This window comes from Protopterus annectens, chromosome 17.part0, assembly GCF_019279795.1.
Source record: "Protopterus annectens isolate FY-2018-M chromosome 17.part0, PAN1.0, whole genome shotgun sequence".
NCBI lineage: Eukaryota > Metazoa > Chordata > Ceratodontiformes > Protopteridae > Protopterus > Protopterus annectens.
In genome coordinates this window covers 635,219,556-635,233,361 of record NC_056751.1, presented here as the reverse complement: position 1 = coordinate 635,233,361, position 13,806 = coordinate 635,219,556, and the positions used below count along the sequence as shown (strand labels likewise).

General features: G+C 39.7%; 1 protein-coding gene across 1 annotated transcript in view; it reads left to right on the top strand.

Moving 5' to 3' along the window:
* Nucleotides 1-13,806, top strand: part of VWCE (von Willebrand factor C and EGF domains) — a 2,001,707-nt gene that overhangs the window by 1,435,419 nt on the left and 552,482 nt on the right. The window contains exon 16 of the mRNA XM_044059709.1: nucleotides 4,205-4,290. Coding sequence (XP_043915644.1) covers nucleotides 4,205-4,290 — 86 coding nt within the window. The remainder of the gene's footprint in view (nucleotides 1-4,204; nucleotides 4,291-13,806) is intronic.

Here is a 13,806-nt window from a genome sequence, read left to right as displayed (position 1 = left end):
AAGGAGAACCCCTGGCCTGTGATGGGGTTTTGAAAGATATCAGAGCCTTTTGTACTGCCATTATTTCTTTCTGATTGATGTGCAAGTGAAGTTGCTGGGCATCCCGAAGACCATGGGTACACTTGCCTTCTAGGTGAGCGCCCCAAGCAATGTCTGAGGTGTCGGTGGTGATAGTCTGGCCGGAAGGGCAGAGGATGAAGGGAAGACCCTTGTTCCTGTCACAGGAACAAGGGAAGACCCTTGTTCCTGGCACAGGCCTCTGCCCACCAGAGAAACTCGGCCTTTATACATGGGATCAGAGGGAGAGAAGTCTCTAGGGACTGAGAGTGATGGCACCAAAGGTTCTTTTAATACCACTGAAGTTTTCTCATGTGAAGCCTGACAAGAGGAATGAGAAGGATGCAAGATGTTATGTATCCCAGGGCTTGCAGGAACCTCCTCACAGTGAGGTGACTTCTGGAAGCCAGCTGGGTAAAGTAGAGAGGCAGGAAGCTCTGCTTTTCTGGGGATAGGAAGGCCATTTGGGATGCTGTGTCTAGCACAACTCCCAAGAAAATGATCTTCCTGGTGGGGCTTTGCTTTGATTTCTTCTCGTTGGTGGTGAACCCTAGGGAAGATAGGAGTAATTTGAGAAAGAGAAGGTCATGGAGCAGCTTTTCTTTGCACTCTACCTGAATGAGGTAGCCATTAAGGTAAGTGTAAATCTGTATACTTCTCTGTCTGCAGAATGCTATGGCCGGGGCCAAGCATTTGGTGAATACTCTGGGAGCAGTAGATAAGCCAAAGGACAGTGCAGAGAACTGAAAGTGTTGTGAGTCTGCTATGAAGCACAGGAATTTCCAGCACGTTTCCCTGATGGGGATGTAGAGGTAGGCATCTTTTAGGTCTAGGGTCACTAGCCAGGCATATTTTGTTACATAGGCAGCAGCCGCTGCAAAGTTTGCATTTTGAATCTAGGGACCACCAGGGAGGTGTTCAGAATGGATATATCCAGGATGGGGCACCAAGTGCCCTCTTTTCTGGGAACAAGGAATAGTCTGGAATAAAAGCCTTTGTGTGTTTGACCTGAGGGGACAGGTTCTACTGCCCCCTGGGTTATGAGAGTTTAGACCTGTTTCAATGTCTCTGCCCACTGATTTGGAGGTAAGTCTGGGTACACTCTTGGAATTGAGAGTTCGCTGAAAGAGAACCTGTATCCCTGAAAAATTATCTTTAAGACCCATTGGACCTTTGTTACAGAAACCCAATTGTCTTTGAAGAGGGAGAGCCTTCCTCCTAGTTTTTCATGAGTGAAGAGAGGGCAGAGGGGGGAGGGGGAGTCACTGTGAGTGTTTGCCATAGAAAGTTGGCTTAGACCTCCCTGCCTTAGAGAAGGAAGTGGTCCATTGTTTGCTTCTCTGCTGGCCCTGGGATAGGGGCCTGGATGATCTGTCTCTCTGGGGCTTACCTTGGCCCTGTCTGCTAGGTGCAGGGAAAGCCCAGTGCATAGAGGGAAAGTTCCTGCTGAATCTGGGAGGCTGAACCTGAAAGAAGTCTTTTACTGTTTGCATAGATATTGCTTTGTCTTCCATCTTTTTAAGCACCTCTTCTGCTTTTTCCTCAAACAAGCGCTCCTTATCTAGGGGTGCATCCATAAGTTTAGACTTGACATGATCAGGAAGAGGTTGTTCCTTCGGCAATGCATGTCTCCTAATAACAGATCCTGTCACTGCTGACCTGCTAGAGGCTTCTAGGGTGTCATATCCACATTGTAATGAGTGTTTAACCACTTGACAAGCAGAGTGCAGTAAATCTGCTAACTCTTTTGAATTGGCGCAGTCAGGAAAGGTAGCAATCTTCGGTTTTATTAGTTCCAAAGTGTGGTGTTGATATTTTAACATATGGAACTGACAATTGAGCGCACTGATAGTTAAGGTTGCAGAAGTGTATACTTTTTTACCACATCTGTCCAGAGCTCTGGAGTCCTTGTCGGAAGAAAGGGGATTCTTGGCAGAACTAGTCTTAGCTCTTTTAGGTCCCTGTGTAATGACCTCTGGGTCTGCAGCAGGATTTCTGTACATGTAGTACCTGTCAGGTTTACTGGGAGCAGGAGGGAGGGCATCAGGGGCTAAGCTGGAGTCATGGAAAACATCATCCACTACTTCTAAAATAGGGGGGATGGCCAAGGGTCTGTGCTGGGGCAGGTCCAGAAACTCTCTAAGTCTTTTCTTAGACTGTGGGAAGTCCTGAGATTCCCATTGGAAATGTTCCCTGAAGGAGTGAAGTGTTTCCCCAAAGGAAAGGTCCTCTGGAGGGGAGGCAGGAGGGATGGATTCCTCTAGATCTGAATCCTCATAAGCAGTTAAGGGATGTTGTTCCTCTTCAAAAATTGAGTAGTCAGATTCCTCAGAATCCAGTTCTGTCATAATTTCTGGAGAAAGGTGCCTTTTCGTTTTAGAAGTTGTGGCCTGACTACCCCGGATAAGGGAGATGAGATCCTCCACCATTTTAAGCATTTGTGCTTGGGGTGATGGAGCAGTAGCAAGATGGTGGTTAGAAGCAGATTTCCTAGGAGTGGTCTGGCTTCTAGGCCTGAAAGAATCCATCAGTCTGAGAGAAATGGTAGTCGGATGCAAAGACGTTGTTTTATGTCTAGATTCAGTAGTGCAAAAGACCTTCTCGGAAGCCAGTGCCTGCATCGCAGCTCCAGACCCAACCACAGCAGAGACAGCCAAAGACTTGGAAGATGAAGAAGATTTCTGTGGCATACTGGACTCCGAAAGGGTCTTGATAGAGGCCTGCGTAGATATAGAATTAGGCATCAGGGGCTGCGAAAGCAACTCACTGAATTCCGGAGAACTGATGACCTGCTTAGCAGTAGAGTCATCAGAAGGCTTGGCCTTATGTGGTCTGTCTCTATCTTTATCTCTATGTTTTTTTCAGAATGTCAACAGATTGTTAGTTGATGGACACCATATCGGAATGCAAAGACAGAATATGAAAATAACTGTCTACAAAAAGACCTCTACAGTGAATGGTTCTCGCATTAAAGAAGGCACAGAACCAGCAACAGGGGATGTTGTCGTCTGGGCCTAAACAAGTGACACAGTAAAAATGGAAGTCTCAGTGTGGGATCTGCTTTCCACAGGCGAGACAATTGTTAACTTTTTCGGACATCGATTAGTGCAAGAAAAAAGGATCCCCAGTGGGGTACTTAGCTTTAGATGTTTTCAGCTGAAATTCAACTTCTGGTAGTGACCGACCGGGACTCATGTGAACTGCTTCTGCTACAGGCTCCACGGCAACAAAGACTGATGTAATGATATTGGCTGCCTTGCTTTATAGCACTGATGACCTGACATTTGCTCTCATAAATTATTGACCTGGTCTAACCTAAAATAGGACATAATATGGTGTATTAGCTGATACATATAGCTCCATAAAAGCAAGCTAAGGCACCCCTCTAAAATGTAAGTGTTTATGTTTCTGCTCAGTTTGTGCTAGGTAATAAAGTGGCTTTATGTAGTACCTGGTCTCTATGTTTCTTAATAAAGTATGCAGCAGAAACAGTGGAAGTATTAGCCACCCTGTTAGCAGACATATTGGCTACATCCCTTCAAACAGGATGCCTGCCAAGAGAATATAGGACTTATGATACTGTCCTATGGCACAAGGAGGTGCTGGGGAGGGAAAGGTACACTCCTGCTTTTTCATCCTCCCCAGCTGCATACTTTTGGCAAGATATAATATATTTTTGAATGAATGGGGCTGATAAAAACTGTGTCCAAATATACCTTTTTCCTGTATCAGATGACCTTTTTATCCCTGTTTTCTGTTTTGATCTCTTTATTGCTCAGTACAGAGACTACTGGTTCTCAATTGGCCACAAACAGTCCATTGTTTAGGTTTCTGTCTAATTTACTGTAAGTGATTCAGTAGGAAAAAATAATATAAGCATCATTTCAGTTAACTGCTTGTAGGAAAACCCTTAAAACATGTCGTGTGTGCTGCCATTGGGAGGGTTTGAATTGCAGTATATCACTAATATTGGCTGTGAGTCAGACAAATGGAAACTGCTAGCTTTCCATGTAAGACACTGGGCAAATGCTGCTCAATGTATAAAACTTCAAGTGGTATAAAAAGTACTGAATATTTGAATTATGCAAATTCTGAAAATGAATAAGCAAAGATTCGACCTAAAGCTTTTTTTTTCTTTTGTTTGTAGAGGATTGTATCTTTCTTGGTAATATTTATGCAGACAAGGTGAAGTTTACAAGACCAGATGATCCATGCAGTGTGTGTGTGTGTCAGGTAAGATAAGTAAAATTCTTTTCTTACTTTTTTTTAATCTTAGGTTATCCACATCCAAAAGAAGCCAGAATGTAATTACGTAATGTTGTGCACCAATAGTTAGCCAGTAATATCCATTAGTTGTCTTAGAAATGTCACAAAAGATCCATATTTAGGTGGCGCAGTTAGGGTTGCCAATTGTCCAGAATTTTTCTGGGCTGTCCAGAATTAAGGGACATTGTCCAGAAAATGGAAAGGACAGCATATTGTCCAGAAAAAAATGCCAGAAGATTAATTTTCTTTTAATTAAAAAAAAAAAAAAAAAAGTTTTTAAGGGTGTTCTTCTTTAAGAACACCCTTTGTTTGCATCTGGTCGCACAGTGGAAAACAGTCTTCTGCATCTGTGCAACTGATTGTTTATATCTTTCTCTTCCATGAGTGTGGAATTTGAATTCCTGAAGACATTTGAACAGTGCTCTGGACCACGAATGGACATGTTTCAAATATGGTTCAGGTACTTATGAAATGTCGCACTTTTACCTACTCTTTCCACAGTCGGTTTGTATATATAGAGGAAATAGAATGTGGAATTTCTAGCTATACAATAATATTTCAAAGTACTGTTATTGGATATTAAGTAGCTATGTTGATGGCTAAAGCAGAAAGCAATAAAGATACTAGGTCTGAAGGACTCCATAAATATTAAATGTATTATGAAACAGAAGGTTACTGAATTATGATACTCTTTTAGTTATGATGCCGTTTTACTTATGTTTTCACTAAGCACTTGATTATGCATTTCAGTATTATTGGTGGCGACTTAATAATTTAATGTGATCAAAGAAGTCTTTTAAATGTTTCTTTTTGTGGGTGAATTCATTTCTGGTGACAGATGTAGTCACAGACTTCTGACAAATATTAGTAACTGGTGGTATACAAATGTAATGTATCCAAAAGTACAAGTATGACAAGCTTGAGGATCAAATGGAAAAATGTTCAAAACTATACATTTAAAATATGCTCTAACAAATGGTGTTGTATTATGCAAGGGATATAATTTAATTATTATATATTATAATTTACTACAATCAGGAAGGTGAATCAAAGAACTTTTGCATGGTCCTAAAAATGTGTGCAAGGGGCCTATGATTTGAAAACAGCCCAAAAGTAAACTTAATCCACCACTGGCCAGATGCATTTTCTTTGAATGTGGGTTTCAATGCTGTTTCAAAGGCAGAAAAGTTTTAATGCTAAGTCTGTTTTCATTGTGAGACTGTATTACTTTGTTTAGCAAATGTCTATCAGTATTTGTGCTATAAAATTTGAAATAAAAGTTTAAAATTAAATCCAAATATCTGTAATCATTGTAGAAGTAAAGCAGAAAACAGTATGCACACTGAGAGTTTTGAACGGTGTTTATGGCAACGGGGAAAAAAATGGAGAAATAGCCAAGTAATGGGACACCGGAATGGCTGCATGGGAGGGGATAGGGGTACCAAAATTACATGCATTTTGCTTTTATGTACATGTCCAGAATTTTTGACATGAAAAGTTGGCAACCCTAAAGCAATTTAGTATCTTAACTTTGCGACCACTCCTAGTCATTTAGGTACTTCCAGAGCTGGAATTAAATATGGAATTAGAGCCCACAGAAAGAAAACTTTGAGACAGGTTTCCTAATATGCATTAGTATGTTTACAGTTACTAGACAAACCCAAGTCAACAGGATCAGGAATTGGTACAGTCATACAGCATACTATATATAACTATGGACAGTCAAACTTAAACTTCCACACATATCTTGAATATTTGACTGAGGTTTCTCTTCTGTCAGTACAAGAACAATTTTCTTGGACATTGATTTGATTCCTCCTAGGGCTTGTTTTGATTAATTCTCAGGAGCATTGTATTTAGGTAGACATTTAATCAGGAACCAAATGGCTATGTCTTCTGTTTCATCTAACTACAGCACCATCTTCTTGTCACAACACGTAGGATTGAGATTCAGTAGTTTTATGCACTGCAGTACCTGTTTTGTCCCAGTTTTTCTTTCTCTGTCATTAACTTTAAGCAGACAAATGGCCTGATTGCAGGCTGGGTCATAAATGTGCAAAATGGTATCGGTTATAAACTTTTTATATGAAGTTTGGCTTTTTGGTCAATTTATTTGACTATCTTGTGCAAAATAAATTTAGACTCTACTTTTGGCTGTAACATTGGTATGTCAGTTTGTATTTGTCTTTCAACTGTTAGCTGTGAAGGGCTTAATGCTTAGTTGCTATGTGGAGTAGCTCAGTAAGCAATGAGAGTTTGTGAGGATGCAGTTGTCTCAGCATCATTTGGGAATCTCAGCTGCTCTCATTTTCCGAATTTATTGCAGATATAGCATGAGTGAACCCATAGTCAAGAAAAAAATGTTGAACTCATTTGTCATAAACTGAGTGCCATTGTCTGTAAACATTCATCACATACACCATGCTTTGAGAATATTGTCTTGAACCTAGCTATGATTTGTTGGCTAGTTGTGGTTAGTGAATGGATTGTCTCTGTCACAACAGTAATAGCCACAACAATTAGGTAGTTTTTTTTTTTCTCTCTTCAAGCTTATATAAGTTAGCAGCTATCTTTTGCTAAGGATCTTGTGGTAAGGGTGCTTGCATTAATGGGTCTTGTATCTGCAATGGCTTATGTACAATGCAGAGCTGTCACTTTGACACTAGTTCTTTAATGGCTTGATTGATGATACTAACATTTTCATTCTTTCCTGACAATTAGGGAGACCTTGATGACCTTCGTATATTTGACATAGCACTTCTGCTCACTGAAATAAGTTCTCTGCTGGTATAACAAGCCAGCATGCTCTGTTAACTGAGCACTGACCATAATTTTTCTGGGCTGTCCAGAATTAAGGGACATTGTCCAGAAAATGGAAAGGACAGCATATTGTCCAGAAAAAAAATGCCAGAAGATTAATTTTCTTTTAATTAAAAAAAAAAAAAAAAAAAAAAAAAAAAAAAGTTTTTAAGGGTGTTCTTCTTTAAGAACACCCTTTGTTTGCATCTGGTCGCACAGTGGAAAACAGTCTTCTGCATCTGTGCAACTGATTGTTTATATCTTTCTCTTCCATGAGTGTGGAATTTGAATTCCTGAAGACATTTGAACAGTGCTCTGGACCACGAATGGACATGTTTCAAATATGGTTCAGGTACTTATGAAATGTCGCACTTTTACCTACTCTTTCCACAGTCGGTTTGTATATATAGAGGAAATAGAATGTGGAATTTCTAGCTATACAATAATATTTCAAAGTACTGTTATTGGATATTAAGTAGCTATGTTGATGGCTAAAGCAGAAAGCAATAAAGATACTAGGTCTGAAGGACTCCATAAATATTAAATGTATTATGAAACAGAAGGTTACTGAATTATGATACTCTTTTAGTTATGATGCCGTTTTACTTATGTTTTCACTAAGCACTTGATTATGCATTTCAGTATTATTGGTGGCGACTTAATAATTTAATGTGATCAAAGAAGTCTTTTAAATGTTTCTTTTTGTGGGTGAATTCATTTCTGGTGACAGATGTAGTCACAGACTTCTGACAAATATTAGTAACTGGTGGTATACAAATGTAATGTATCCAAAAGTACAAGTATGACAAGCTTGAGGATCAAATGGAAAAATGTTCAAAACTATACATTTAAAATATGCTCTAACAAATGGTGTTGTATTATGCAAGGGATATAATTTAATTATTATATATTATAATTTACTACAATCAGGAAGGTGAATCAAAGAACTTTTGCATGGTCCTAAAAATGTGTGCAAGGGGCCTATGATTTGAAAACAGCCCAAAAGTAAACTTAATCCACCACTGGCCAGATGCATTTTCTTTGAATGTGGGTTTCAATGCTGTTTCAAAGGCAGAAAAGTTTTAATGCTAAGTCTGTTTTCATTGTGAGACTGTATTACTTTGTTTAGCAAATGTCTATCAGTATTTGTGCTATAAAATTTGAAATAAAAGTTTAAAATTAAATCCAAATATCTGTAATCATTGTAGAAGTAAAGCAGAAAACAGTATGCACACTGAGAGTTTTGAATGGTGTTTATGGCAACGGGGAAAAAAATGGAGAAATAGCCAAGTAATGGGACACCGGAATGGCTGCATGGGAGGGGATAGGGGTACCAAAATTACATGCATTTTGCTTTTATGTACATGTCCAGAATTTTTGACATGAAAAGTTGCCAACCCTAAAGCGATTTAGTATCTTAACTTTGCGACCACTCCTAGTCATTTAGGTACTTCCAGAGCTGGAATTAAATATGGAATTAGAGCCCACAGAAAGAAAACTTTGAGACAGGTTTCCTAATATGCATTAGTATGTTTACAGTTACTAGACAAACCCAAGTCAACAGGATCAGGAATTGGTACAGTCATACAGCATACTATATATAACTATGGACAGTCAAACTTAAACTTCCACACATATCTTGAATATTTGACTGAGGTTTCTCTTCTGTCAGTACAAGAACAATTTTCTTGGACATTGATTTGATTCCTCCTAGGGCTTGTTTTGATTAATTCTCAGGAGCATTGTATTTAGGTAGACATTTAATCAGGAACCAAATGGCTATGTCTTCTGTTTCATCTAACTACAGCACCATCTTCTTGTCACAACACGTAGGATTGAGATTCAGTAGTTTTATGCACTGCAGTACCTGTTTTGTCCCAGTTTTTCTTTCTCTGTCATTAACTTTAAGCAGACAAATGGCCTGATTGCAGGCTGGGTCATAAATGTGCAAAATGGTATCGGTTATAAACTTTTTTATATGAAGTTTGGCTTTTTGGTCAATTTATTTGACTATCTTGTGCAAAATAAATTTAGACTCTACTTTTGGCTGTAACATTGGTATGTCAGTTTGTATTTGTCTTTCAACTGTTAGCTGTGAAGGGCTTAATGCTTAGTTGCTATGTGGAGTAGCTCAGTAAGCAATGAGAGTTTGTGAGGATGCAGTTGTCTCAGCATCATTTGGGAATCTCAGCTGCTCTCATTTTCCGAATTTATTGCAGATATAGCATGAGTGAACCCATAGTCAAGAAAAAAATGTTGAACTCATTTGTCATAAACTGAGTGCCATTGTCTGTAAACATTCATCACATACACCATGCTTTGAGAATATTGTCTTGAACCTAGCTATGATTTGTTGGCTAGTTGTGGTTAGTGAATGGATTGTCTCTGTCACAACAGTAATAGCCGCAACAATTAGGTAGTTTTTTTTTTCTCTCTTCAAGCTTATACAAGTTAGCAGCTATCTTTTGCTAAGGATCTTGTGGTAAGGGTGCTTGCATTAATGGCTCTTGTATCTGCAATGGCTTATGTACAATGCAGAGCTGTCACTTTGACACTAGTTCTATAATGGCTTGATTGATGATACTAACATTTTCATTCTTTCCTGACAATTAGGGAGACCTTGATGACCTTCGTATATTTGACATAGCACTTCTGCTCACTGAAATAAGTTCTCTGTTGGTATAACAAGCCAGCATGCTCTGTTAACTGAGCACTGACCATACAGTGCTCATACTAAGATATGTTGGTTGGTGTCCAGTGATGTGGCCATTGATCACATGTGTGATAACAGCTTGCACATATGTGTAATTTTGGGTAACGTTTAAATTTGTCTAGCCTCTTAGTAGTCTCTGGTCTAGTTATTATGCTCTAGATATATTCTGCAATGCATCTTTTAGTATCAGATAATGGTTAGACATATATAGGATTTCTAGATAAAACATCTGCAACAACTAACTGCTTTCCAGGCACATGAATTGCTGAGGAAATTGGACCTTTTTAGTGTCATTAACAGTTTTTGACAATGTGTGAAGATCATACAAAACTCTTGAGCCCTAAAAGATACAGATGACTCCCTCTTATCCGGCCAGTCTTTAAGCAGCCTACTCTTTAACCAGCCATCAAATTTCTGCTGTAGCCCTAGCAAAAGACAACAAAGAAGACCAACACTTCTACCACCTCTGGGTTAAATAATGACAGACATTTGAGCTTTAGACTTCATAGTCATTAAAAGAATGCATACTAACACAAATCCTGTTATTCTAACTGATTTATAACCTATAAATGCTATTTTGTATGCCTCAGGAGACATTTCTCCCTTATCTCATCCAGCATCTTTATCATATCTGCTGTGACCTCATCTGAGCCTGCTGCTTTCCCTAATTTCATTTTCCTTAGGGCTGTTCTTAATTCTTCAAGGGTGGGCTCCTCTTCTTCTTTCATCGTTGGCTGTTTCTGGGGCAGTACAGCTTCTGTGGGGTTTTCTTCATTCAAAATCTGCTGGAAATAGTCTTTACATCTGCCTTTGATGTCCTATGGACTGGTGAGCAGGTTGTTGCTGGCATCACTTATGAAGGGTGTCTGACTCTCTTCTTTTTCTTTCTGTCTTTGCCTTGCAACCTGATATAGTTTCTTTGTGCCACTTACTGAGTCACTTTCCAGAAGTTGGTAGAGTGCCTCCAATGCCCTATTCTTTGGTATTGCAATTTCTTTCTTAGCTTCTTTGTTAGCCAACTAGTAGTCCTTCTTAGCCTGGTCAAATTTTTCTATCTCCCACTTCTTCCTGCACTCCTTCTTTCTTTTGATGACTTCCTGGACTTCAGCATTCCACCACCAGCTTTCCTTATGTGTCTTATTTCCATAACTGGCTCAGCCACATATTTTTTCTGTAATTTTAACACATGCTGTTTTTGGCACTGCCATTCTTGTTCAACTCCACTTATTTCCTCCTCTTCTTGGGGTGCTAGAGCCCTGAGTAATTCCTTGAACTGTTGTACTTTCTCTCCAGTCAACTTCCAGGTCTTCAGCCTGGTCTCTGTTGACTTTAGAGCCTTCTCTGACCACTGCTTGCAGTTGATTGTGGCAACTAGTGGTTTATGCTGTGGGCCAACTGTTTCACTGGGGATAACTTTGCAATCATGGATTCTACCCCAGTGCCTTTATCTAACTAGGAGGAAGTCTACCTGAGTTGCATGTTGGCTACTCTTGTATGTGATATTGTGACTGTCTTTCTTTCTAAACCATGTGTTGGCTACTATCAAGCCATTTGCCAGACAGAAGTTGATAATGGCTTCTTTATTCCTGTTGCCCTACCTATGTGGACACAGAGGTAGCCCTCATATCCTGTTTTGTCTGTCCCGATATGTGCATTCACGTCACCAATTATTAACACCAATTCATGTTGTCCTGCTTTATCTAGTAGGGCCTGCCGCTGCTGCCTGAATGCATTCTTTTCCTCATTATCACAACCCTGCTGTGGGGCACAGGCTGAGATTATGAATACTGCCCTATCATAGGCTGAGATTATGAATACTGCCCTATCATAGGCTGAGATTATGAATACTGCCCTATCATAGGCTGAGATTAAGAATACTGCCCTAGCATTACACTGGAGTCTGATTGCCATGAGTGTGTCACTAATTCTGATGATATCCCTCACTAACTTCTGAAGCTTATCTCTCATCACAATTCTTACACTATTTCCTAGCCTGTACCCCTCCTGAGTAGTAGAGTCTGGATCCCAAGCCAAGTGGCTTTGCTGCACTGCCCTTCCATCTCATCTCTTAGATAAATAGGATGTCCAATCTCCTCTGTATCATCATGTCATCCACTTCCAAGCTGCATCCTGCCAGTGAATCTAGATTAAGTATAGCAATTCTCAGTTCATGTTTGGAAGGTTGGTTAGTGTTAAGTCCAGCTTTCACTCAAGAGAGCTGTCTCAGGTAACCCAGGCTTGGCAACTAGACACTGGCTGGCCAGTAGCTTATTGACCCAGGGCTGCTGGGATTTATGGCGAGCACACACTGGCCAATAGGGGCACATATACCCCTCCCACCATTAGCAAGGGTCCCTGGTGTAGGTCATTGTAGGCCGGGTCCTCAACCCACTTATCATCGGTACCTACCCATGCCCATTTTGGCGACATTTGTCAACATGACCAAGTCACCTAGAGCCATATTTTACACCATCAAGTGGCCAGCCTTGCCACGGCTTGCAGTCTGTGATCCATGTTCTCCCAGACCACAGTTACCAGCACCAAAATTCACAATTGTTAGTTTAGTGATCATAGTATGCTAGCAATGGAGCTCTTGTGAGCAGTAGATCTTTCTTCGACGGGTATATTAAAGGATGCAGTACATTTAAAAAGTCTGGTGCAAACTTGTGCAAATAGTAAAGTCTGTTACAAACTTTCCAAACAGTTAATTATGCCTAGGACATGTCTTAACACCATCACAGATGGGCATTGTAAGCAAGCTATTGTTCTGACCTCGTTTGCATCTGGTTTGATCCACTATAATTTACTGTGTGCTCAAACTACTGAAGCTGTAGCTCAGCCTTACAAAAACAGCATTTGTCTTAGTTTAGCTTTAATCCAGAATTTTTTATAGTCTGACCCACTGCCCCTCACCTCAAATCATGAATCCCCTTGTCTGGATGAAATACCAAGATGTAATCTACAACAACAACATCATCATCTAACCCAATGAGCAGTTCAGTCATTTTATACCAAAAAGATTTTGGGTGTTAAAGTTATAGCAAATTGCAGCCTTTGAAATATTACCTTCCCTTTGGAGAAATGAAGGTTGTCAGTTTTTGACTTTCATATGTAAAGGTATTTGCCAGAAGCTACTGGAAGCATCTTGTATAAAAAACACTCTTGCATTAATAAGCTTTGGTGCTATGTCTTCTAGTGTGGGTAGAATGAACCTTTCATGCACAACTGCATCATTGCGCTTTCTTGTAAATTAACACATATTTGCACAGAAATATTATTTCTAATTATTGGCACCATCAGCACACACCACGTATTCCTTTAAGTTTTACTTGTACTTTGGACAGCATAGGAAATGGAGCCCTCCTGGGTATGGTCAAAGCATATGTAATGGCATTTGATTTTAACTTAACGTTTACTGTTTCACAATTAAGTAGTCCAACTTCATCCAACACATCTACATGGACTCTGTTTATTCTGACAAGTAAGCCCATTTCACATATCATATCTCTGCTGAGCAGATTATTTATCTACAGACCATCTATCATCTAGCACATAAACTCAAAACTCAGACTTGTGCATTATCCACTTAGACATGTTGAAATCTACCAATGTGCTTAGCTTTGCCACCAAAGCAAACTTGGCTGACCCACCTGTGAACACATTAGGAACTTTTTATATGAAGCACATGGTATCACAGTCACATCAGCACCTGTATCAGACGTGAAACTAACAAGTCCCATGAACAGGAAGACTAAGTTGCCAGTCTCCTTCTACAGCTGATGCAGTAGTGATTGAATCCAGGAAAAATAATTTCTGAACATTATTTTCAGTGTTATTTGCATTGGTTGCCTATTTCTTTTACAAACAGCAAACTGGCCTGATCTCTTGCATCACTTGCAATTTCTGCAGCACACTGCTCTGACTTGTTATGGTAACAGACAAATCTCAGGCATTTGCCAAGCTTATGCTCA